Genomic DNA, 26056 nt, shown 5'->3' with positions numbered 1-26056 from the left:
CCTACCTCATTTATCAGCGCGTAGATGTGAAAGAGTTTGTTAGTTCACTTTTATCTTGAATGATACATCAGTATTTCATCAAAATGAAATTCAAGTAAAAGCCCAAAGATGAGATGGTCCCATTGACACCCTCAAACACCAACATAAGACAGGCTAACGTATCGTGTGTCCCGCGGGGCCTCGTTGTTTGATGCCGCATTGCTGATCAATATACTCAGTGACACAAGACAGAGGTTTTAATGTCACATTCAATTCAATTCACTTTGTATAGTTTATGATCACAAATAAACAATGAGCCTCAGAAGGCTTTACAATCTTTGTCCCTTTCACTGCCCCTTCTACTAACTTTATTTCTATAACTTGAGGGTGCGGCTCCACCTCTTTGTACTCTATCTGTGTACGCGGCTTTTCTTAGTGCCTTTAAGTATGCCGGCTTTTTGGGGGTTGGGAGTCACATGATGCTAAGTTTGGTGTGAACTCTGTGTGTGTTGGATGTGCCGCTGTGTGCGGAGGAGCTATGTAGCGAGACGCCGCATGGTTTCAGGCCGGTAATGTGCAATGTGGGTAGGCCGCACAATGGAGCCGGGCTCCCTGGGGGTGGCCATTGGGAGGGATGTCACCCCCCTACGACCCTCCCTGCTGGGTGATGACCACCACACAACGCCTCAGCTGTCAGCTCCTCTTAACCATCGCTGCGAACACAACGCTCTCGAGAGCAGGCACACATGTGCTCTGGGGAGACGTGCAGGGAACACATAGGCAACGCTGCTCACGCGTAGTGGCAATCACAAGAACGCGCACGCCACCCTCAACCGTGCACGTGTCAGCAGTCGACCTGTAAAGGCAGCACACACAGAAAAGAGTGCAAAAGCGCTCAGATTCCAACGTGTTTGTTGTGTCTTATTTAACTTATTGACCTCTCACACAGAAAGGATGCCATTACTTTTGGGTGTGTGTGTGTGGTTGCGTTTTCATGGGCTCAGGTGACAGACGCTCGGAGGCTAACATGGCGAGCAGCGTTGGTGTGTCCACTCAACCTGAACTCAGCTGGTGTGCTAGCAGGCAGGGGGTCACAGGGGTCACAGAGGTCAGTGAGGGTAAATAAGGGAACGCATGGAGGACAAACAACTGAGTGTCAATAGATGCAGTCCCCCCCCCTCCCTATACACGCTCCTCCCCCAAACTGTCTCTCTCTTCCCGGGGTGAGGAAAGGGGGGGGTTACACTTGTCGTTCAGCTCCCCCTAGTGAGCTCTAGTAACACTTCAGAGGTGGTTTGATATTCAGGTGTCAAGACATGTGAGGTCATGAGGTCTTGTGAATGGATGACCGATGGCGTGTGGTGTTGAATGCAATGAGTGGTTGGGAGATAAGGCCATTTATCCTTATTCCATCTGCACCTATGCGTTTTGATACCATTTTGTCAAAGGCTCGATTTCTAAATATTTCTCTCTCTCTCTCTCTCTAGATAAAAATGCAGAGCAGCCTTTCTCCCTCACCGCCAACCATAGCTGTTGGGACCGGGTGAGGACGAGAGACAAGGAGAGGAGCGACCCAGGCAGAAAGAAAGAGCTGTAAAGAGAAGCAGTGTTTCAACAGGTAATTGGTCTGCGGGGAAGAACTCTGAGCTTGATGTTGCCACCGACTTTGTAACCATTCCCTTCAGAGCATACACTGTCCGTCTCACCGCAGATTCCGGCGAACCTCGACGTCCCAGCCGGGTTCTAGACGCGTTGTGTGAGCTGTCTTATCCATCCCTCCCCGCCCTCCTCCCCACGCACCCAACGTCCCACGCTGAGCCCGCCGGGCAGGGGAGTCACGGGTGACCCTTCATGGCCGTGGTACTCTAGGGCTGCCATGGCAGCTGCTGCCGCCGATGCCTCACACCGTTTTACCGCACTGACGCCGGAGGAAGAGGGACGACGAGCCGCCGCCAAGCTGCCACGGATAGAGAGGGAGAGAGAGCGAGAGAGGGGGAAAGAGAGAGAGTGGGAGACGGCGGACGAAGGAGAGGGGGTCGGGAAAGTCACAGGGAACGAGTGTTTGGTGTGCGGGGCCCTGTTCGCCTCCCAGGAGAAGCTCCGGCTCCACGCCTCTGATCACACGGGAGAGAAACCCTTTCACTGCTCGCAGCCACACTGTCCCAAGGCCTTCAGCTCCAAATACAAACTCTTAAGGTACCCAGAGTACCTTTTAATACAATGTTATGCACAGCTTTCTGTAACTCTATCAATTTTTATTTAGTACATGCAGACTTGCTAACTGCCATTTTAGAAAGCAATATCTGACCCATGTGTATCTTCTCTATCAATATTTGTAGATCACATGCTTGTATGTGAAAGGCATCACTTGAAAGGCAACCCACAGTTTCCCTTAGCCTCATTCTTCTAAATATCAGGTAGTGGTTTCCAGTTAACCCTGGACCAAAAGAACACCAAACAGGCAGAAAAAAGTTAGCAACTGGCTGCTCCTAGTGAAGCACTAAGCAGCCAGAGAGCTAGATAAGTTTTTGGAGACCAAAGTAAGTGACTATTGGACCATTCATCAAGTAGCAAAGAACCAGACTCCAAAATAATGATAATGCTGCTTTTTAACTTCTGTTAAGCTGTTAGTTACATAAAGTGTTACCTTCTGTAATGGGTTGAAATATCAGTGCTGTGTTTATTGTTAACCACGTGGCTAAAACAATCAATCAATCAATGCCGGTTATGGGGACGTAAACAAAACAGCTTGTGGAAGATATTGGCAGTAGCTTGGCTATTTGAAGGACTCATTCATGTGAACGTGCACCCAAGATGTTGGACTGAGAAGAATTCATGCCTCGCTTTAGCTCCTGACTGACTGCATCATAAATGTGACATTAAGGCAAGGTTCGTCTAACGTCTGGTTTTCCCTGTGCTCCTCTGCAGGCATATGGCCACACACTCTCCACAGAAGACCCATCAGTGTTCGTTCTGTGAGAAAATGTTCCATCGCAAAGACCATCTAAAGAATCACCTGCAGACCCATGACCCAAACAAGGAAGCCTTTAAGTGTGAGGAGTGCGGGAAGCACTACAACACCAAGCTGGGATATAAGCGCCATGTGGCCATGCACTCTGCCACGTCAGGGGATCTCACCTGCAAAGTGTGCATGCAGAGCTACGAGAGCACGCCCGTGCTCCTGGAGCACCTCAAGACCCATTCCGGGAAGTCTTCGGGCGGCACCAAGGAGAAGAAGCACCCGTGTGACCACTGCGACCGCCGCTTCTACACGCGCAAGGACGTGAGACGGCACATGGTGGTCCACACGGGCCGAAAGGACTTCCTCTGCCAGTACTGTGCCCAGCGCTTTGGCAGGAAGGACCATCTGACACGCCACGTGAAGAAGAGCCACTCGCAGGAGCTGCTGAGGATCAAGACAGAGCCCTCGGATATGTTAGGTCTTTTAGCGTCCGGGTCACCGCCCTGCTCTGTGAAGGAGGAGCTTAGCCCAATGATGTGCGGTATGGGTCCCAACAAAGACCCAATGATGGGCAAACCCTTCCCCAGCGGGGCCCCTTTTCCGATGGGCATGTACAACCCCCACCATCTCCAGGCCATGTCAAACTCTGGGGTGGGTCACCCGCACCCGTCCCTCATGCCCGGTCCCTTGTCTGCAGCTATGGGTATGGGCTGCCACATGGAATCCCCCGGACCGCTGCACCCACGCTCCCACCACCATCACCATCACCACCACCATCACCACCACCACCATTCCCCTCCGCTCCCCTCACACCACCAGCCTCAGGCTCCCCAGCAGCAGCACCAGCCAGCCCACAAATACCAGCTGGGATCTACCTCATACCTGCTGGACAAGCCCTTGAAAGTGGAGATGGAGAGCTTCCTCATGGATCTGCAGAGTGGCTCTCCAGGCCCGGTTCCCTCTGCAGATCTAAATGCTGCTGCCTCACCCACTAAGGACGGACTGGAACCCACCTCGGGCCTGGTGGACGAGCTTTGTGGGGATCACCTCCTGTCCAAGAGCCCTGCGGTGATCGCCGAGTCTCTGTGTGCTGCTAACATGGACTTCTCCCACCTGCTGGGCTTCCTGCCCCTCAACCTACCTCCCTACAATGCGCCCATGGGCACAGGAGGGCTGGTGATGGGCTACACCTCATCTGTGACCCCCTCCTCTTCCTCCTCCTCCTCCTCCTCCTCATCTCTGCACGCCGCCGAGCCCCACGCCACGGCGGTCGCCATGGCAGCAGCTGCTGTCGCCACGGCACCTTTTACCTCTTTGCAACCGCAACCTCAGGAGCAGCAGTGCTCCAGCGGGGGCCTGGGTCTCGGACCCCTGCACCCCCACCCACCAGTGTTCAGCTCCAGCCTTAGCACCACCACGCTGCCTCGCTTCCACCAGGCCTTCCAGTGAGAGAGCCTCTCCTGGGCCTCAGCTCGGCTCGGTGTGGATTCTTGGGGGTCTTTGCAGGGCCCGCCGAAGACGTTTGGATTAGAATGAACAAAAAACACAAATGAACACGTAGAAGCCTTAAATGAAAGTACACAAAAGCTTTTGATTTAGCCTTAAAAGGAAGTTAAACCTCTTAGAACAACAATTGAAAAGGTGAGAAAGGAAGTTGGAGCAGCTTTTATTTGCCCCTCATCCTATACTTATAACAATGTATTAACCCACCAACCCTTTTTGATTTCCATTTACTCCCCCTTTCCATCCCATATTTAGTAGTATAGAGGGCAGGATCAGTAGGCCAAAAGGCGTGGTACTGTAATAATATATATAAAAAATTAAAAAAAATCAAAGATCATTTTTAGTGAAGATTATGTCTTGTGACCCAGAACAAAAAATAGTTTGAAGTGGATACTTTGTTTTACTTTATTTTTCTTTTCCATGTCTCATCTTTGAGTTTTGAACCAGCCACCCTAATGACCTGAAAGCACCATGGTTACCAGGGTCAACCTCTTTCTGTCAGTGAAGGAACAAAGAGAGATTGAGCCAGAGATTGAACCTCAGCTCTTCAAAACACTCCTCTTGACAAGAGAAAAAATAGCCCCTTCATATGACAAACAGACCCTAGTCATACGCATGGCCCCCCAGTTTTTGAGGAAAAGTGAGTGAAAGTGTGAAGGTTGGTTAAAGATTTTGAAATCCCACACCCGCTTTTTTTTTACCGTTCCTAAAGAGAAGCACTTTTTAAACTTTTTTTTTAGCAGATGGCAGTTGACCGTTGGAAACCTTTTGTCTCCTTCCTTGTGACTTCTGGAGGTTCTCAAAGACTTACTCCTGACTCTACTTCCTTCACCTGCCTCCCCCCCCCCCCGTCCCATCGCCCCACCCGTCTAACAGTTGTCTTTTAAAGTCCCAATGAAAATTGCATAATGATAATTGCTTCTTGGCAACATCTCACATCTTTAGGCAGTCTTTAAAAAAAAGATGAATCATCATGGTAATGATGAACCCTGACATATGTGAATGGCAAAAACAAAAGATTTCAGTGACAGATGAGTAAAATGTTATAAAGAATGTTATTGCTGTGTACGAAATATCTCAAAAATGAATATTATTGCTTTTTATCTCAGTAAGGTGTATTTTAGGTAGACGTATTAAAATTTAAGCGATGATGTTTTTTTATGTCTGGCAGGTTTACATTTGTGTGTATCTTGCATTTTTGATCAACAAACGGATGAAGTATTAGCTTTTTCCCCTCAAGCTCTTTTCTGTCCTCTCCCGTCTTTACCTTTACACGTGCTGGGGTTAGTATAGCGAATTACAACTGTGGATGGGAAGTGTCTCCAGAAGGCTGTTAGTGCCTTAGTAATCAACTTGGATTATGGACCCGGGCGGCGTACCGGTGGATTCCGGAACCTCTGTGCTGTGAGGAAAAGTCCATTCACAGCCAGACGATTTCAACCCTGAGCCCAAGTGAAACAGGTCTTGGTCCCCCGTCGGCATGGCTCCTTGTTTTGTGTGGGGACGTTGTCCCCATCGTAGAAGACGCGCTCTGAACATCGCCTTGGTAGAGCCGCCCCCCCCCCCCCCCCCCCCCCCAATCACCATTAAGTATTGAGTGAAAACAAAGAAGAAGAAATCGGAGCACATAAAAACAAAAGATATAACCCATGTTGCCGCTTTTAGCTGCGGTTGCTGATGGACGACAACTGTACACCACTAGAAAATGGCCTGAAAGATGGACAGCGAGCTGAAAACGTGCACAAACCGAAGCGACACAGTGCTCATCACCCCCCAGGCTCCATCACCTCTTCCTCCTTCTCTCTCAGCTGCTTCGTAGAGTCAAAGGTAAACGGGGTTGGATATCCGGGAGCCACCGAATTCCCCGGCTTTGACATTGAAGCCACTGAAGTGACTGAGTGCTCAACTCGAAGCTATCGCTCACACTCATATATTTGTTTTGTTTGTTCATTATGATATATTATTTTCTGTTTGTATGAAACAGGACCTCGAGAAACAACACAACACATCACCTCATTATTGTTTGTTATTATTTTTTTCTTACCAAAACCTGGGGAGAAGAAACTACATTTTTGCACAAATGCGTGTTATAAAAAAGCATTGCTGGATTTAGCAATGCAGTGGGATACGTAACTCTAGCCGCTGAGCAGCTGATGAAAATGACCCTTTGGCTGAGAATTCAGAAGCAGCAAGAAATTTCACCGCGGTCTGACTGTCAAAAAAAATGCAAAATTGTATCTTCCAAGTTCTAAACCAATTTGAAGCTCTTTTTTTATTAGCCTCCTCCCTGGAAAGTCATTATTTTGGTTACGTCTCTTGTAAAATGATTCCACTTTTCTTATTGATCCTGAACAAATTAGCTGTCAGCACCTTTCTGAAAACTAACATGATGTATTAAAAACATACCTGTATGTATGTATGTATGTATGTATGTACATATATACTTAAATATAGGTATATGGTTTTAAGAAAAACCCTCTTGGCTTAAGCCACATTTGCAGCAATCAAATTGAGCAATTTAGAAAAACAACGTGTAAAGAAATGTATTACGTTTATCCTCCCTGGGTTTCTGTGAGCTAATCTGAAATCTAGCACTTTCAACCATTAGAAAAAAATATATTTTTTCTTTTAAAATTTCAGCTTATATGTTCATATGTTTTGATTTTGTATTGATCCTGTACATGTATGTGCCATTAGTTTGACGTGTAGACTCTCTTCTCCAAAAGAATAACAGTATTTTTGATAGACTCTTCACTAATATCCTTCTAAATAGGAGCCCCCGCACCCCCCCCCCCTCCCCCCTCCTTTTTTTGTTTTGTTTCAGGTAAACAGCTTTTCCCTCACTCTCATAAATCGATCTAATGGAGGTCTACAGCCATGAGCCGAGAACAGCAGCAGCACGTCGCTGTCAGGCCGCGTCGAAGCCACAACGCCACCACAGCCATCGAAGCGCTGTCGTAGCATCTGCACGCTACATTTAGACAACACGTAACTGAAAGGAAAGAAATCAACTCAGCGGTGACCCCAAAACGTAGCACTTAAAGTGTCCGTCCCCTGAGCGGCTTTTGCCTCTCAAAGGGAGCAGGTTAATGCGCAGTACTAGAAGTTTAGTTTGTGTGTTCCATAGTAAAACGCTTAGTAATTGACATCACTTGTGGTAAAATGTAGTTGAAAAGTAGAATAACTTTTAGAGGTTTTAGCAAAGTGGAAACTATGGAGGCCATCCCTGTAGCTGTGAACCAGTACCAACAGACGCAAGCTCATATTGCTCATATCCGTCACTGGATTCGTACTGACCTGTTTCCACTAAGAAAACAAAAAGAAAATCATATACCCATAGTTAATTAAGAAAGTTACAAAGTTTTGCGTATACGTTAACATGAGACTACGTCCACACTGCACTGCTACATTTTGTTTCAAAACTCCTCACTTTAGCTTTGGAATAATATTATATAACAACATCATTTCAACATTGGTGATTTTCATTGGTCAGATACTCTGAAACTACTGACGCTTTGTCTAGAAAAACTTTGATAACAAAAACATAGTAAGGGGATGCTCTCAAAGTCAATACTATAATAGTTATGTATTAATATTGATTCTGACATCGGAGATTTAGCCTTAAGACTTTTAATCAGTATCGTAAGGGAAAATGTTGACCTTTTAATTTTTGAACTAATACTACTTAAACTACATCCTGAGCATAAACACAAAAAGATCAGGTGAGTCACACCCTCCACATGAGATGAGACGCTATCTGGTCCTTGGCTGTAGCTCCATTAGCTCGACCTGCACTTCTCACCTTTTCCTCTTTACTACTAGGTGCACAATACAAACTTCTAAGGGAATTTGTTCATCAGTGTAACTGATTTGATTTGAATAATGCTTGTTCTTCTTCCCCCTCAATCTCTTTTTATGCTTTTAGTAAAGAAACTGGGTAGAGCCTAATGCAGGCGCCATCCACTCGTAGGGTTATATATTTCTAGCTTAATGTTGGTGCATTCCAAACTCTTTGTGTATCTCGTTTAGGGACATAGCCCATCTTATTTTTATCACTTGCTATACAGCCACCTCTGGATTAAAAAGGGTGAACGAAAATATATTATTAGCACTCACTTACACTATTTCATATAGCATGGAGTTTGTCAACTACAGGGAGAATTATATAAACAATGTGCTTTGGAGAAAAATAAATGAGAAGACTTGCTTTTTTGTTACATATCTCACATGCGATCAGTTGCTGCAGTGTAGAAGTGACAGATTTGTATATTGGTTGATCCAAAGAGATGATGAACACAATAATAGAACTATTGACTTATTGTACAGTACAGTGTATCTTTGAGTTGTCATGTGTTATGTTGAAATAAATAAAAGACAAACCAGCGGTTTCATATCCTCTTTGCATCAATTTCTTTTTAAGGGTCTCTTCTTTTTTGTTTTTGAACTGTTTTGAATAATTTACAAAAGAATATAACAAAATTCATAACTAGTTACATTGAGGTGTGAGTTTTCCTACATTGTTTCCAGTGTGTGTGGATAAAGAATGAGGTTGTCATGTTTGAACCATTTAGTTAGTGCTTGCTACCTAGCTCGTTAGCTTAGCTTAGCTAGCTAGGTACCCTGATGTTATGCTACGGTAACAGAACATAAAAGGCTCCAGATGATAAACTGCTGGCCTAATAATATTTAGCTTGGCTTCACTGTTTTTGAAATAACGTTTCCTATAGACGTGTTAATTCAGCTTATGGATCTGTCTGGGTAATTAATAGCTAGTGTGAAAATCTCTCACTGATGAGTTTTTCACAAAATAAATGAATACCGGGGAACCACCCTGAGCTAACGACTAATGAATAAACTTTAAATCAATATTGACTTCTTAAGAGCAGAGGAGTGGATGGGTGTGCTGTCATGAGTGTAGAGCGTGAAAAGGGCAAGACTGGGCACACAGCCCTGCGGTGCTCCTGTGGAGGATGTGTGGTTTCCATTCTAACGGTTTGTGGTCTGTTTGTAAGAAAGTCCGCACAGTGGATAATCCAAGGTCATTGAGTTTGTCAACCAGTTTCTGGGTGGACCTGAAGCAAATAGCATCCTGCTGCTTTGCTGGTCAATCACCATCATAGTGGATCTCACCTTTTGGCGCTGTAGGACGAGTAGACGGTCCTGCCTCGGTAGTGATTTAGTTCACACTCTGCTAGTGTGGTTGTCAAAGCAGGAAAGTAACTGGTCCAAGACATCAGGAAGCATGGCGTCATGGGCAGTCTGGTGAGGTGCTGTTCTTGTTTTGGTTCGTGGTTCAGTAACACCCTGATGGTTTGGATGGTGAGACAGGCGGCCATGTAACCCAAAAAAGATTAACTCAATTCCCCCAGGTCCTTTCTTGTGCAAACAGTTGTTTATAATTCAACTCTTTATTTATTTACTCTCATTTAAAAATTGTATTTAAAATGAATTATTACCATTCGACCACCATTGGATTTTTCCTCTCGCTCACCCCTAGAGGCTGCTCATACCATACTTTGGGAACCACATGCGGTTCCTTTAACCCAGGGTAGATATGAGGTATGAAGGTAAAAGCTAACGAAAACAACCACTTAGTTTCTAGCGATTACATACCAACAAAGATTCAGTTCTGCATATTACATTCCAGTTATCGTTTGGTCCGAAACAAACTAAGGAAAATTGTAAAAAAAAAAAAAAAGTTACCTTTAATCACTTTATTGTTTTGTCATTGTACATTTTGTAATTGCACATTCTGTAAAAGAAACAGAGAAAAGTAACAATTTAGTTCCTCAGTGATCGTGAGCATCATGCTTTGGGCTAAGCGATGATGGGACCGTTACAGAGAGCGCCACACACAGCAAAACGGAACCTAAACACAGCTGCTTCCTTTTTTAATTTACATTTTAAACTCATAGACCAAGCATACAAACGCATGACCCCTGGGCTTTTTAAAAGTCCACGTGTAAAAAAAAGAAAAAAAAGAAAACAAATCCCCCGGCATGTGCACTCCCTGCAGCAGGAGATACGGGTCTGTCTGCATTTAGACAGCAGCCAGATGTGGGGGGGCTTGGAGGCGCTGTGACATAATGCAGGAGGAACAGCAGCAAATGCAAATAAATTGTTTCAATTTAAATGGAGAAAAGCTTCACAAGTTGTGGATACAAACTCGCTCTCTTCAAGAAGCTCAGTGTTTGGGTAGATCTGATTCCAACAAAGAAACCAGAGGACATAGGAGGAATAAAACGTCCTTCTGACCTTCTTTCTCCCCGAGAATAGGGGTTCATTCGAGCCCCTTGTGTCTTTACGTAAACCCCTTTGATTGTAGCCATGAAGACAATGATGGATGTCCTGTTTATGTGATTAGCATGTATCTTCTCATGCTTTAGGATACTCCCATGGGACTGTAATCAGGCCCGTAAGATCCCCCATCAGAATGAACTTTAATAAACTAGTGTTACCGATTAGAGGGCAGCAGGTCAGTGGTGATCAGAAGTGTAACTGGATTAGAATCGCGAGGATGAGAATATGAAGCTCCATCCAGCAGCTGGTCGAGTTTAGCCGTGTCCCCGTTTCTAGTGTCTGTGGGAAAGCTAAGCTGCTAGTTAGCATGAATCAAACAGACCGAACACGCGCAAGAAATATTGGGAGTCTTGGGGAACCCTATCACTCAAACTTCATTAGTATAAATGTTATTTTAAAAGTTTTTTAAGCTGATAAATGTGTTTAAAGGGAACTCAAAAATGTCAATTCAATAGGGGAAGAGTTGCAAATCAATACCTTTACAGATCTATTAAGAAAACTGGATTATAAGTCAATGCTTTGCACCCCATAACACCCAAGCACTGTCAGAATCATCTACCACATTGACCAAGTATCTGATATTACACACAAAAAACGTATCACACATGAGATTCAAACTTAAAATAAATGAGGCATCATTTGTAAATGAAATGGTCCTTTTAAATAACCTGTCCCAAACTTTCTACATTGTTCAGCAAACACCCTGCTCAGGCAACGCTGGCGGCGCGGCTAATAAGCAGAAACAAGTTTTTGTTTTGTTGAGTTTCTACTGGAAAAGCTGTAAAGACGTATTTGTGTTGTGGACTTTGAAGAACAAAACTAAAAAATGTTGTGCTCCGATTTGAGTGGCTGCTTTGGGGCCGCAGTGCATCCCTCAGAGCCAACGGAGCGATGTCGGGATCTTCTGAAGAGGGGGAGAAAATTTCTCCACCACGGTCAACACCACCACATGGGAACCAAGGGAACATTTAATCCATCCGGTCAGGTGTTACAAAGCAAAACGCCCAGGCATAATTTCCATTCATACGAGTTCAAAGTCAAAAACCATAACACCCCCACCCCCCTCCTCCAAAATGTCCAAGGTTGCTGAAACTGAACCAAAGCAACGTTTTAAAGCAAAGACAATGGAAAAACAATGAAATAGCTTTTCAGAAGATGATATAAAGAAGTTAGGTCATAAGTAAAACCTGCGGTACCAACCCCCCCCCTGGATAATTTAGACTGACCGCAAATGGAAAAGACAAAACTGGAATATGAAGAAACCCTTGTCTGACAAGCTTTGGCCCACTGTGTTGTGTGCGAGGTGGAACAGCAGGAGACATTTACTGTCCCCATTGGAGGACGATTCCCCCAAAGTCTCAGTCCGGGATGGAGTAAGGGGAGGAGGACAGCTGCTCTGCCACCATGCTGTTCTTCTCCACGAGGCCAGCGGAAGGGGCGCCATAAAAACCCCTCCTTCTTCCCTCAACACAGAATTCAGTGCTTGTTGGACATGAAGAATAAAAATATATACATAAAATAAAAAGGATGTGACCCAAAATAAAGAAGAAAAAAAAACACGTCCAGATGACTCAGTCTATCTTGACTGCAGCGTAGATTTTCCTGATGAACATGTATGCTGCGTAGAAGCCAATGGTGCCTGTGAGCAGCCAGAAGGACAGCACCATCAGGGCGGTGTAGCCAAAGTACAGGAGGGAGGGAATGAACTCCACGATGTCCAGCTGTGGAGAAGTTCAGACAGAGCAAGGCAGGTCAATATGCCATTTTTCAATGTTTGCTATTCACCTCCATGAAGTTGGACTTTGAGGAGGATGCTCTTTTTGAGCTGATGGACACTGGCTAGCAGTTAGCTGCTAACCTAGCTATGGTTCCAAAATATACCTGTCCAGTACTACATTGCTAACCGCAACGTGAATGAAGCTTTGTGTGTGTGTTTATTTTTCTCTGCATTAGTGGTCACTGCTGAGAACACTATAGAAGAAGTTCAGTTGGAGCTCTTTCATTCCTATTTGCGCTCATGCTCTACGTAAAGTACACTGCCACATCTTTTGATGGAAATAGAAATGTCAGTCTTCAGAGGGCTTCATTTTATACACACCACAAAGAGAGAAAAGATTATGTAGCAGGTTAGTCAATTTTGCCAACAATACAATTCTGCACTTCAAAATGTGGCCCCCACACAATATATATATTTGTGCGTCCCTCCATGGAAACGCCTTCCAAGACCATCACTGACCCAGCAGCAAACCGCTCATGCTGAACCACGTTGCAGGCAGCATAATCGTTCTCCTGGGCTTCTCTAGAACCTTTCACTTCTATTATGGGTGCTCAAGGGTTATTACAGGTTGTAAGTCCACAATTCAATATAATACCATCCAAATGCAAAGACCTTATGTATTACTACACCAATTCCAGTTTCAAAAGCCTTAAGCCTGACTCTCAGTGACGCAGATAACATCAAAGATATCAACTAGTTAGTCAATGAGTGTGTGTGTGTTTGAAGATAACTGGTGTTTATTAGAATCAAAGAGGATCTCCTTATGTGGCTTTTTACCTTGTTAATGAAGTAGAAGACGGCATAAATGAGGACGTAGAACGCCGAGCCTCCGGACACCAGGAAGGTTCTCCACCACCACCGGTAGTCCTGGAAGAGAATGAGAGTCTTTATACACGGTTCAACTCTAGACCACTCACACAGACACTTCTACTCTCTTGTAAAGACATCGGCTGTATATTTATTGGATAAAATATCCTGCTGAATTCCTCAGACAAGCAGGCTAACTTGTTGTGCTTAAACTGTGCAGGTCTAGTTCCCACATGCCCCCGAATAAACTCACCTCTGCACACAACTGGAAATAAACCATGACGATGCTGATCTGAGAGCAGGACACCACCAAGATAATGAAGACCAGAAACAGGAAGCCAAAGAGGTAGTAGAACTGATTCTCCCAGATGGCCTGTAGGTGGTGACACACACACACACACACACACACACACACACACACACACACACACACACACACACACACACACACACACACACACACACACACACACACACACACACACACACACACACACACACACACACACACACACACACACACACACACACAGTAACTCAGGACAAAAAGGAGATCTGGCTTTGAACTGATCAGAGCGAACGTCATGGTTCTCACACTAAAGATGAAGAAGAGCTCGATGAACATGGCACCAAATGGCAGGATCCCAGCCATCAGGATTCTAGAGGACAGAAAAGAAAAAACAGAAAGCTCCACTCAAACATGAGCCATGGCAGTTAAAAGCCGTTGATTAAAGGCAGAAGTTTTCATTGGTCGCACTCTCACCCAACAAACTTGTTCATGTACCAGCGCTGCTCAGGGACCTGCCGGGGGATCTGGTTGGTGCGCACAGGGTTATCGTACGGCTGTTTGCGGAAGCCAAAGTAGTAGCCCAGGTAAACCAGCGGCATGGAGATGCCGAACCACATGCACAGCAGGGCCAGCATCGTGGTGAAGGGGACCTGGAGCGATGGGAGACCAAGAGCAAGGATCGGGGTTTCTTACTCACACTCTATTCTGTCTGGGAAACGTATTCGTCTGCCACTTCTAGCCTAGAAGTTGGGTGTAAGAGCTATATCTAAACCTTTATATGTCTATACATACATATTAATAGTTACATTATATTTATAATAGTGACGTTATATAAAAGCATTTGCCCTTTATTTGACAGGGATTTTACCGTACTAATATTACGTCACTACTAGTTAGCGTGCATTCCTTTGAGTTCTCAGTCATGGTACTCACAGCCCCAGACGAGTGTTCTCCCCAGATAAAGCAGTTTAGGATGAAGCAGATTCCAAACACCACGGCCGGATACAAAGTGGCCGTCTACAGGGGCGAGGGGGAAAATAAGACACAACTTCAGCCTCCATGCTTGCAAACCTACGCAGCATTGTTTGTTATTGACTTACACAAAAGGCTCCTTTCCTCCACCGGTGTCCCTTCAGTGTGCGGTACAGCCTGCCGGCAAAGTAGCCACCGAATACGCTGTAGGAGAATCATCAACAGATGAAAGAGTAAAAAGGAAGCGCACCGCCTCCGACTTTTGGTGATTTTTTCAGAGGGATGAATATGGCTCATACCCCATGAACATGAAGAGAAAGCAAGCAGTGGTCATCAAGGCTCCTCTACTGGATGGAGACAGCATGCCCAACATGGCAACAACTATAACACACACACACACACACACACAGACAGAAGAGCAGTTCAAAGATAGAAAACAACGTCATATGGAGTCAAAATAATAACTAGATATGCTAGAGCTTTCCTCTTAGATAACACAGCTATTTTGTTCCATTTAAATGCCTGTTAGATATTGAAGACTACAGTTTGCATATTTCGGTTCTCCAGAAGAACACTACTTTGATCAAATTTCACCTCATGAATAATCAATAAGAAAAGACCCTTGTAGTCTGAGCAGAGGTTGTACACACCGTCAGGATCTCCAGGGGACAGATTATAGGGACTACAGACTCACATATGACAATGAGGATCATGCAAAAGAGCTGGATCCCTGAGCCCAGCAGAGAGCTGAGGATCATGGGATACTGAGGCGGCCGGAAGACGTCGCCATGGACATTCTTCCATCCTGACTCCTCCATAGTGTCCTCCTGGTCGCATAGTAGAAAGAAGCAGTCAAGTCAGTCTGACTTTTTCAAAGACATTATATGCATTACTTGCTGCAACACAAGCAAACTGTGAGTGTTCTTACTATGTCATCCTCTCTGTTGTAGTTGGCAATGTCCTTCCTCAGGGTCCTGATGATGATCATACTCAGAATACCTAGACAAAGGAAAGGCAGAGAACAACACTGAGTCAGTCATCTAGAGGGAGAGGGTGAATGTTAGTTACTGATGGGCAGGTGTCCGTGTGTGTGGTAGCTCCTGTCATTATGATATTAATAGGTGAATGATGACATGAAGTGTTCAAGAGCTGTGATTGGTCAGAAGACTAGAAGAGAGGGATAGAGATAAGTGCAGTTCATTTACCATTTAGCATGGCTAGTAGAGGCAATGTGTGCTCACGTTGAACCGTTTGGTACCAGGCATTCTCACTCAAACGTCCACAACTCGCGTGAATGCTTCAATGAACCTCCGTTTGTTGTCAAACTGAATGCCAATATTGGGAGTGTGTTTGTGGATACCCTTCGAACGTTTACCATACAACGGCGTCAACAGGTTTCAATTTGCAGAAGCAGTAATAAAAATGGAGTGGACAGTGAGTCCCTCCCCCGACTTACGCCGCAGAGTATCACTGTGTGAATGCCCGATCGTGAACATCATAGACCGAAAGTGGATGGTTATATACACTCACCGGCCACTTTATTAGGTACACCTGTCCAACTGCTCATTAACACTTAATTTCTAAGCAGCCAATCACATGGCGGCAACTCAGTGCATTTAGGCATGTAGACATTGTCAAGACAATCTCCTGCAGTTCAAACCGAGCATCAGTATGGGGAAGAAAGGTGATTTGAGTGACTTTGAACGTGGCATGATTGTTGGTGCCAGAAGGGCTGGTCTGATTATTTCAGAAACTGCTAATCTACTGGGATTTTCACGCACAACCATCTCTAGGGTTTACAGAGAATGGTCCGAAAAAGAAAAAACATCCAGTGAGCGGCAGTTCTGTGGGCGGAAATGCCTTGTTGATGCCAGAGGTCAGAGGAGAATGGCCAGACTGGTTCGAGCTGATAGAAGGGCAACAGTGACTCAAATAACCACCCGTTACAACCAAGGTGGGCATAAGAGCATCTCTGAACGCACAGTACGTCGAACTTTGAGGCAGATGGGCTACAGCAGCAGAAGACCACACCGGGTGCCACTCCTTTCAGCTAAGAACAGGAAACTGAGGCTACAATTTGCACAAGCTCATCGAAATTGGACAATAGAAGATTGGAAAAACGTTGCCTGGTCTGATGAGTCTCGATTTCTGCTGCGACATTCGGATGGTAGGGTCAGAATTTGGCGTCTACAACATGAAAGCATGGATCCATCCTGCCTTGTATCAACGGTTCAGGCTGGTGGTGGTGGTGTCATGGTGTGGGGAATATTTTCTTGGCACTCTTTGGGCCCCTTGGTACCAATTGAGCATCGTTGCAACGCCACAGCCTACCTGAGTATTGTTGCTGACCATGTCCATCCCTTTATGACCACAATGTACCCAACTTCTGATGGCTACTTTCAGCAGGATAAAGCGCCATGTCATAAAGCTGGAATCATCTCAGACTGGTTTCTTGAACATGACAATGAGTTCGCTGTACTCAAATGGCCTCCACAATCACCAGATCTCAATCCAATAGAGCATCTTTGGGATGTGGTGGAACGGGAGATTCGCATCATGGATGTGCAGCCGACAAATCTGCGGCAACTGTGTGATGCCATCATGTCAATATGGACCAAACTCCCTGAGGAATGCTTCCAGCACCTTGTTGAATCTATGCCACGAAGAATTGAGGCAGTTCTGAAGGCAAAAGGGGGTCCAACCCGTTACTAGCAGGGGGTACCTAATAAAGTGGCCGGTGAGTGTATGTGACCTCACAATGGCATTTAGTGAGTTTGTTGTGCCTGCAGTGGATTCAAACAAGCATACAATAGTGGAAATGGAGCAGAAGCCATTTCATGCCACTTAGTGTGAAAACTGCGACTTCAGTACTCCCAGTTAAAAGCAAGCGAAAGTTGTGCAGCGTGAGCTGCAGAGGGTTTGTCAGAAATACAACGTACCAGACAGGAAGAAGACCACCACCACGGAATTGACGATAGAGAACCAGTGAATTTGGACGTCGCTCATGGTCAGGTAGGTGTCCCATCGAGACGCCCACTTCACCTCACTCTCCTGCAGAGAGGAAAGAAGAGGATCAGCTAACCATCCTCAACATTTTTCAATCTTATTTAACCTCTCATCCTAGAAAACTGCTTAAAAAAAAACAAAACTGAGTTTCATGATGGGACCTAAATGCTTGGACATGTATGATATCTACGTTGCAGTGGTTTATATGAACGTGTTCTCTCTCCTAACAGAGCCCAGGCTATACTCACTGACCTCCCAGTGGACGGAGTAGGTAAAGAGGACCTCGTTCTCCTTGGTCGGGTCAATCTCCTGAGGGGCAGAGCCACTAGCCTCGGGCAGCGTACACGTCATCTCCTTTTCCACTGCCTTCAGGTCTGTAAATGAACAAACACTGGTGGTACAATCCATACCCCACTGAGCACATTACTCAGGCGTGTTGGACCTACCCTCTACTTTTACACTCTGGGGGATGACCTCAAATCGCACCACCCTGTAGTTGTGAACTTCCTGTTCCTCAAGCTTCTCTCTGTGGAAGTATAGGATCAAGGAGAGGTGGTTGTGCAGATAAAACTGTGGAGGACAGGAGAAGAAAAATCATTTCAGGACATGTGCACATAAACACATATACATAGGAATTGCGTTTGTTATTATTTCTTTTATGGATACAGATTCTTTTTTATTTTTATTAATTGTGCGAGAAAGCAAAGACAATAAAAAAAAAAGAATTCCCTTTCCTTTAACACATGTGTAACGACAAGAGCAGAACTGTTTTAATTACTCAATATTACCGTACTACAATAATTCAATTCCAACCAAGAAAATTTGCATAGGCAGGAGTATATTATTATATATTTGGAGTTAGTTATGGTGTGTTGGCTGGTTATTTTGAAGCTGATACCATCCCAATACCACCCAAGCATTAAAATAACTACACCAATAATTATACGAACACAGCAGCTCCACTTATTAATAAATACATATCAAATAACCCAATATACCCTGAGTTCATTAACTCTTGCAAAATATATATTTTTTATCATACAATGTGATGATAATATATATATATATATATCTATATGGGTGAGGATATATATGCGGCGAGAGGAAAGGAATGGAGGATGCACAAACTGGGAGCTCTACCTTGTTGCCATCGACGAAGCCTAGCCTGTAGCCATGTTCAAACTGGACGTCTTTGGCTGAGTCCTTCTTCTGCTGCTCCTCCTCCACGCCTGCCTCTCTGTTGGGGTAAAACTCCAACCTGGTGGCAACCGGAAGGTTGTCTGCAATACTGAAATTCATCGGAGAGGAGTTCAATTTGTTTTAGTTTGCATTTCATACAGAAAAAAACAAAGTTATCTTAAATATATCATTGAGAACAGAAAAAAGGATCTTTCCACTAGATTATGCTAGAAAGAACAAGACGAAGTTCATTGTTTTAGACTTCATGAGTCTTAGGCTTCTGAATCAGAACCATCGCATTATTTAAATAAAGTACCGTATTTTCGCGACTATAAGGCGCACTTAAAATCCTTGTAATCCGTGCGCCTTGTAATCCGGAGCGCCGTATATATGGCTCAATTGGTTGATCCATACTGGTTAACGAGGATCCATTGGAGGGAAAGTCTGGTGCCAGCAGCCGCGGTAATTCCAGCTCCAACAGCGTATTGTAACGGACTGTGTTTTCATGTTCTGGAGCGGCGTTGCACTTTACAGAGTTTTGGGATGTTCAGTGAAGGGCGCACAATGTGACGTCACTCATCTTAGTGCCACCTATGGGGACGCGGGAATTGTTGTTGTTTTGGAGAGCGATGGTGTGTTTTTGTTTCGGCGTAGGCTACGGCCGACAGTAGCCTGTTTCTCGACAATAAAACCAGAAGATAAGCACATTGTCCAGAGATTCATTAGCGAGAGTCGCTACAGTATATTAAAGCTGGTAGTTGGATGTCGGGATCGCGCTGACGGTCCGCCGCGAGGCGCCACCGTCTGTCCCAGCGCTGCCTCTCGGTGCAAGATGCACCAAAGCATTTGCCAAGAATGTTTTCATTAATCAAGAACGAAAGTTGGAGGTTCAGAGATATTGTTAATATCCACATTAACGTTTCAACAACGTTTCCATGGGAGTGAAGAGTTTTCAGAACGCTTAATAACGTTTGATTTAGCACAGCCCGATCTAGTGGATGCATAACGCAGCCCCAGTCAAACGTTTTACTGCAGTTACTTCTATGCGCCTTGTGATCCGGTGCGCTCTATATATGAAAATAGTTCTAAAATTGGCAATTTATTGAAGGTGCGCCTTGTAATTCAGTGCGCCGTATAGTCGCGAAAATACGGTAATGCATATTCCCCTTTGCAATCAATCAATAACAGCAGCATTCTGAGGGATTCCCGTGGAAGCAACAGGAAGGGATGCTTACAGGTGCACATAATACTCCTCCTGGACTCGCTCAGCCACCAGCTTGCTCTCTTCAATGCTGAGCTTTTTCTTGTTGCATACCATCTCACACTTCCTATCCTTGTTCATCTCGACATTGTAGAGAGTGTTCACAATACGGTCCCCACGTAGGACCTCACCTGTAATAATTATAAAAAAGAAGATATGAATGAAATAGTTGAGTGGATTTCTTTTAACAATCGCACACATGCCGCAGGTCCACTTACCCAGGTTCTCTCCTTTGTAAAAGACAGAGTCCGGCTTACAGAAAGGCAGCGAGTAGTATTCATAAGGAAGCTGCGTGCGAGAGCTGGTCAGCTTCACCGCCTGAAAAACAAATCACATAACTAACCAACAGCATCACACAAAACTGCATTCGCAGCAGCTCGTTCAGAGGCATCAGAAATGTACTTTGGTTGCGGTCTCTGCAGCCATGTCAAGCCAACACAATGCCACTGTTGAGTCCATCCTCTGCTTCTCCATCATTGTTTCTCCTAGGGTAAGACCTTCTCAGGGGAATGGGGAGCCAATTTTTTTTTTGCTGCTTGTATATTTATGTATCTCATCTGTTCATATTCCTCTTTTTGTTGCGTGTACATTTTATTTTATTGTATTTAATTCTTTCTTTCTTTTTTTGTCTGGTAATACAGCATCAATCAGCAGAACTAATGGTTCCTGTATCGCCTGTATTTGTAACATACGTGGTAATAAGTGGCTTCTGATTCTGATTCAAAGAAACAACAAAGAACTCAATACTAAGAATAGCAAATTACAAATTACAAAACTATAATTTAATCTACAGAACAGAAAATACCTGTGTTGATAATATATGAATTAGGGCTGTCAACAAATATTTTATATTCAAACATATATCCCAATAGTTGTTAAAAACAGATATTCAAATGTGAAAATGAATATCCGAACGTTAAAAAAAAACACACACACACCTGTTGACGGAAGGCTTGACTCAGCCCTGCGTGTCAGGTAGGGTTGGGGAAAAAAAGTGATTCTTAAAGGCTTCCTAATGCTCTCATGATCAATTATGGATTGATGAAGAAAATAATTAAACTTATTATCGTGTCTAAAAATTCTGTGACATCAGCAGTGGATTCACACCTTTATTTCGTCGAGGATTAGCGCTCCATGTCAGTCATTGAGCATGGACTCGGTGATACTTAAGCTAAAGGATAGAAGTGACACAAGGTATACAGGGTGTAAAATTCATACAGTGCAGAAATCTTTTATGTCCCGTTCATACCAGTGTTACGCTACAACAACTGCGGTTGCTCCTCGGCAGGCGGCAAAATTTGTTTTTACCCGTCATCACGTAGCGCCCAGCGGTCAGTGCTACTTGTCTTACGTGTGTTGAGATTGAATCATGGTTATAACAATCAGTAACCCACAATAAACACCCTTTAACAGGGTAAAACACCACGACACAACAGCTAGTGACTATTATGAAATTATGATTATGAAAATGAAATGATTGAATTTATTTAATATTTATGTATTTATTGCCTAATTTATTTATTTCACGATGTATTTCAAATGCATATTTCATTTGTTTATGTATTTATTATTTTTATTTAATTTTGAATAAAACGGCATTCCATAAGTGACACATAAACATATACACTAAAAATTGTACCCCACCGAACTGCATGCTGGGTACAGCTCACAACAACAAGAAGTAACTCTGTTGCTACATGAAAACAAGGAAAAGAGTTATACAAGAGGAACAATGAGAGACCAGAGATGCACCAATACAACTTGTGCCCAAGAGAGGCGCTGTGTATGTTTGGAGGGTTTTTGGTTTTGGAAAAGAAAAAGTTACGGTAGATCATGAAACGCAAAGTCTGTCGAGCCTCTGGTGGCAACACGAGCAGCCACGAGCTGATGGTGCGCTCACAACAAAAGCGAAGCGAATTCTCGCAACGCTTTACTCGCCCGACTAGTTGTAGTTACTTTGCTTCATCCGCTTCCCTTTTCTCTTCATTCGTGCCTGAAAGGGGGCGTGGCTTATCTCTGGATTTTTTTTCGTAGACAGCTATCGTTTCCGCTATCCACCGTGTAAATAAGTAACCACTATTTCTGCTCTTTTTTTCATTTGTTGTTTGAATTACACCAACGCCGGAACCGCAAAACGGTATTGTGTTCGGGTTCATGACATCAATCGTTGCCGCACATAGCTTGAATTTTCCAGACTCCTCCAGGAAGTGCGTCTGGATGGCTGCCGCTTCTAGCGCTGCCTTAGGCTGCCCAGCAGTTTGAGGCTAGCCTCATGTACCACTGGAAGCAACAGTCATCCAGACACAGTTCCTGTAGAAGTCAGTGAAATTTACCACGCTCTGCGCTGACGGATGCTATTTGGTACCAAAATACAACGTTGTTTGGTGCTCTGACGTGAGTAGGACTTCTACAACAATTAGAGATGGTTGTGTCTTTCATGGTGTTGCGCAGGAAAAATGGCTTCAAGTTTAACTGTTTTCAGGGTGATAAGCCAAGCCCCCAAGAAAATGATGTAATACATGCAAATTGACCAGAAATGGGAGTGCGCAGCTCGGTTAGAGCCGAGGCGAAACTATTGCGTTTGGTGTGAACACAGCATAAGACAATGGTGGTACAAACAGAACTAACATCCCAATGTTACGGCTTATCTGTGAAAATTAATGATAGTCAGCCTTACCTTCAGATCTACGGTGTCCCCCTCGTGGAAGTCCCGTGGAGCAACTCCAGGAACATAGAAGGTCCGGACGACAGGCAAAGAGGCCATCAGCAGCAAGGCCCACCACGTCTCCTGCAAAACAGGAAGTGAAGTTGGTGGAGGCTCTGTCTGTTTTTAACCTTCTTAAAAAGTACACACCCAACATATTCCTGAGCTCCACAAGCTACAACAAATTATGTCTAACTGTTTGTCATTTTCTCTCAACTAGTTAGGAATATGTTATTTGATTGACATTGACAGATATTAAGGAGTTCATATGGTGACTCTGAGGTAAAGATTACTGCTCTACAAACTAACCTTGGATTATTTTAAATATTATTTTCAAATCTGCTCCTAAATTCTTACAAAAACTGTGCTGATATAACAGAATTTACAGCAGTGTTTCCCACACGTAGACTAATCTGTGGCGTACAGCCTATTTGGTACAGAGAAGACGGCTGGGAAAAGTTTTTAAAAAAGGTTGGTATCTCATGAACACCCTCACACAACCACACAATACAAAGTACTATAAAAATACTATTTTCAATACAATGTTGTCAGTGTGTTAATGTTGCTCTGACAGAAGTTGCAGACATGTAGGCTGTAACAAGTAGTATAGGGTGTGAAATGTTTACTAGTGTCAATTGTGTATAGTTCTATGTATTGATGTGTTTTAATAGGTGTTTTGTATTTACTCCAATAAAGTTCTGCTGTTCTCTCAAATAAATATTGTAATTACCGTAATACCGTAATTTGTTTACTACAAGTGCAAAATTCATCGTTGTCCAACCTTGCTGATTTTCCTGCTATTCCTGCAGGCCTAGTTCTGAACAAATTAAAATGATATAAGTTTGTGGTGGGTAAACAGACGGTTATGAATTTGGTGTTGTAAGAGAAGAAGTACAGTTGCTGTTCACTTATAGCAGTGCAATATCAACAGAACGTCTTTAGGCTGGACAAAGCGGAACTGGAAGTCAAACAATTCCCTTCCATGATGCAACTGTGTACGCATAAATGGAAACAAAAGCTTAACTGTTACATAGAAAGGCATTATGAAGTATGGCAGTTAAGAATGCCTTGCCCTCTCTCACACTAAAACAAACATAACATTTCAGTGACTCAAGTTTACCCGGACAAATCCAGGATTTGGCATTATTGGGATGCCCTTTGCCTGGCCAAATGGATAAAGACATAGTCCAATATTTGTGTGATAATGCAAGAGGAATCACTTCAAGTCGATAAACTTCAGCTATCTTATCTAAAGAATGCAAATAAAATGACTACATCAAGTCAAGCAACATTCCAAAAAAATCAAAGACTTGAAAAGTCAGGGACAGATGTGTGGATGTTTCCAAGGCGCTGAATGCTATTTTTCCTTTAAGAAATGGAGATCAGTCATTGCCGTAACGTACTGGCTTAACCAATGGAAGCCCCTTGGGGTGCAGACACGGGAGGAGCAGGGTAGAGCGCTTAGTAGGGGACCCCCTCCTACCTGCTGAGACACCAGCCGCTTCGATTTGAGGCAGAACTGATGCAAGTAAAAAGCTACAGTGTATGGATGTACAAAGCTACAGATGTGCCTGTCCCATCCCGATGCACAGGACCTACTACGTGCCTACTGGTTTTTTAACCTACTGGTTTGCCTACGCGTGCGTGTTTGTGTTCTAACAGCGGCAGATGTTGTCTGCCTCCGTCACCTTATTCGTCACACATTCGCAAACATATTGCTGAAAATGTTCAAAATGCATCCCATATACAATGCAGCGATTACGATGGTATAAATGAGCACTACATCGCTTACACGTATGAAGAAATAAATAAAAGAACATACATTTATTAAAAGATCGCCACAACCTGGATTCGAACCCAGTCGAGCAAAACAGAAACACATTATCAGACGACGGCGCTACGCCATCGACCAACCGAGCTTTCAAGTGTCCCAGCTGATTTGAATACTTGTCATGAAATTGTACACCGTCGATGGCAAGAAAACCTTATGGTTCAGGGTAGACCAAGACAACTGGCTTGGTGGCGTATCCGTTAACACTTCCAAACATGTGTATCGATACTTTTTTCGCGAGGCTGCAGCCTGGAACCACCGAAACATTTGTATAAAAGGTGATATTCTGTCCGGACTGTCATACAGTGGCGTGCATCACATACACTAAGTGTAAGTAAAGAAAGTAATTTAGGAAACTATATTTAATGAAAGCCACAATCTGATCTCGAACCCTGTCGAGCAAAATTATAACACAAGTCAAGACGTCTGCGCTAAGCGGTCGGCCAGCCGAGTATGAATGAACACTTCGATATTTCTTTATTTAGTTACAAAATTGTACATTGTCAGTGGCTATGAAACCTGTTGGTTCAGAGTGAACCAAGACAACTGGTTTTTGGTTCATAAACCAGTAGGCACGTAACACCAGAAGCATCGCGAGTTATGACATTGTAGTGAAGTTAGCGAGCGTAGCTTCTGACACAAACAACATTTAACGTCACGTTATCAGACAGTGCCAACACGACACCAATCACGTTGTTAGTCCACGCAGTGTTGGTCTTTCGTAGCTCATCTGCTGCTGTCATTTTGACATCTTTCAGAAGTTTAAACTCCACGCTCAAATCGACGCTGCTCGGCGCAGTTGCTAACAGCTAATATTGAGCCGAAGTTACTCAGGGCTGTACGAGGAATGACAGTCTTACAACGGACTGCGTGGGAAGTTATACCCGCTCAGCAGTGTAGTATATTTTACAAATTATACAAATCTGTGTTTTTGAGCTCATCGATGGTCAATCTGGGCAACGTTAGAGATAAGCTAATGCTACCAAACGTTAGCTAACTCCAGCAAGCAGTTAACGTTAGCTAAAATGCCAACATCCAAACACCATCAAACTTCAGGAAGTCCGGCCCGAAATCAACGTAAAAACGTTCTTTAACGACCTAGGTAGACATTTAAGTTCCAACAATTGCAACGGTGCGTCCGAGCTTATATGGGGAGACAGTAGGAAAGAGGGGTAGTTAGAGGAAGACGAGTTCGTTTTTTCACTTACCATCGCCGCGGCCGCCATTTTGATACGTGTCACTGTGACGTAGCGGAAGTGCTCTTTGGCTCTTAGGCGAATACTTTTTACTTGAATACGCAAAGTTGACGCGAGTCATCTCTCACCCAACCGAATTAAGCCACTAACCTACTCATATCAACGAGTAGTAATTTCTTCATCAAAGCCGTTACACAATTTCATCCAATGCTAAATACTGTCTCCTCTGCTAAGCACCATACATAGTTACGCTTTTAAATAATTACGATTTGGCTACACCTTCATGAATG

At 44.1% G+C, this 26056-nt stretch overlaps 2 protein-coding genes across 3 annotated transcripts in view; one reads left to right on the top strand and one right to left on the bottom strand.

Moving 5' to 3' along the window:
* plagl2 (pleiomorphic adenoma gene-like 2) overlaps window positions 1-6001 on the top strand; it is a 29318-nt gene extending 23317 nt beyond the window's left edge. For both annotated transcript variants that reach the window (XM_062563113.1, XM_062563112.1), the window contains exons 2-4: window positions 1467-1597; window positions 1691-2175; window positions 2908-6001. In XM_062563113.1, coding sequence (XP_062419097.1) covers window positions 1856-2175; window positions 2908-4390 — 1803 coding nt within the window. In that variant the 5' untranslated portion in view covers window positions 1467-1597; window positions 1691-1855 and the 3' untranslated portion in view covers window positions 4391-6001. The remainder of the gene's footprint in view (window positions 1-1466; window positions 1598-1690; window positions 2176-2907) is intronic.
* A 4142-nt stretch (window positions 6002-10143) lies between these two features.
* tm9sf4 (transmembrane 9 superfamily protein member 4) lies at window positions 10144-25862 on the bottom strand. Its single transcript, XM_037456992.2, has 18 exons — window positions 25779-25862; window positions 22713-22823; window positions 20254-20353; window positions 20010-20166; window positions 18736-18883; window positions 18042-18165; window positions 17848-17969; window positions 17529-17640; window positions 15518-15588; window positions 15284-15416; window positions 14889-14970; window positions 14718-14793; window positions 14551-14634; window positions 14092-14267; window positions 13924-13987; window positions 13582-13701; window positions 13299-13388; window positions 10144-12465 (listed from the first exon to the last, which is right to left on the bottom strand). The coding sequence occupies exons 1-18, from the start codon at window positions 25794-25796 to the stop codon at window positions 12316-12318; spliced, it is 1938 nt and encodes a 645-aa protein (XP_037312889.1). The 5' UTR covers window positions 25797-25862; the 3' UTR covers window positions 10144-12315.
* Between the last annotated feature and the right edge of the window lie 194 nt (window positions 25863-26056).

This window comes from Pungitius pungitius, chromosome 1 (genome assembly GCF_949316345.1).
Source record: "Pungitius pungitius chromosome 1, fPunPun2.1, whole genome shotgun sequence".
NCBI classification, from domain to species: domain Eukaryota; kingdom Metazoa; phylum Chordata; class Actinopteri; order Perciformes; family Gasterosteidae; genus Pungitius; species Pungitius pungitius.
This window is presented reverse-complemented; position numbering and strand designations above follow the sequence as displayed.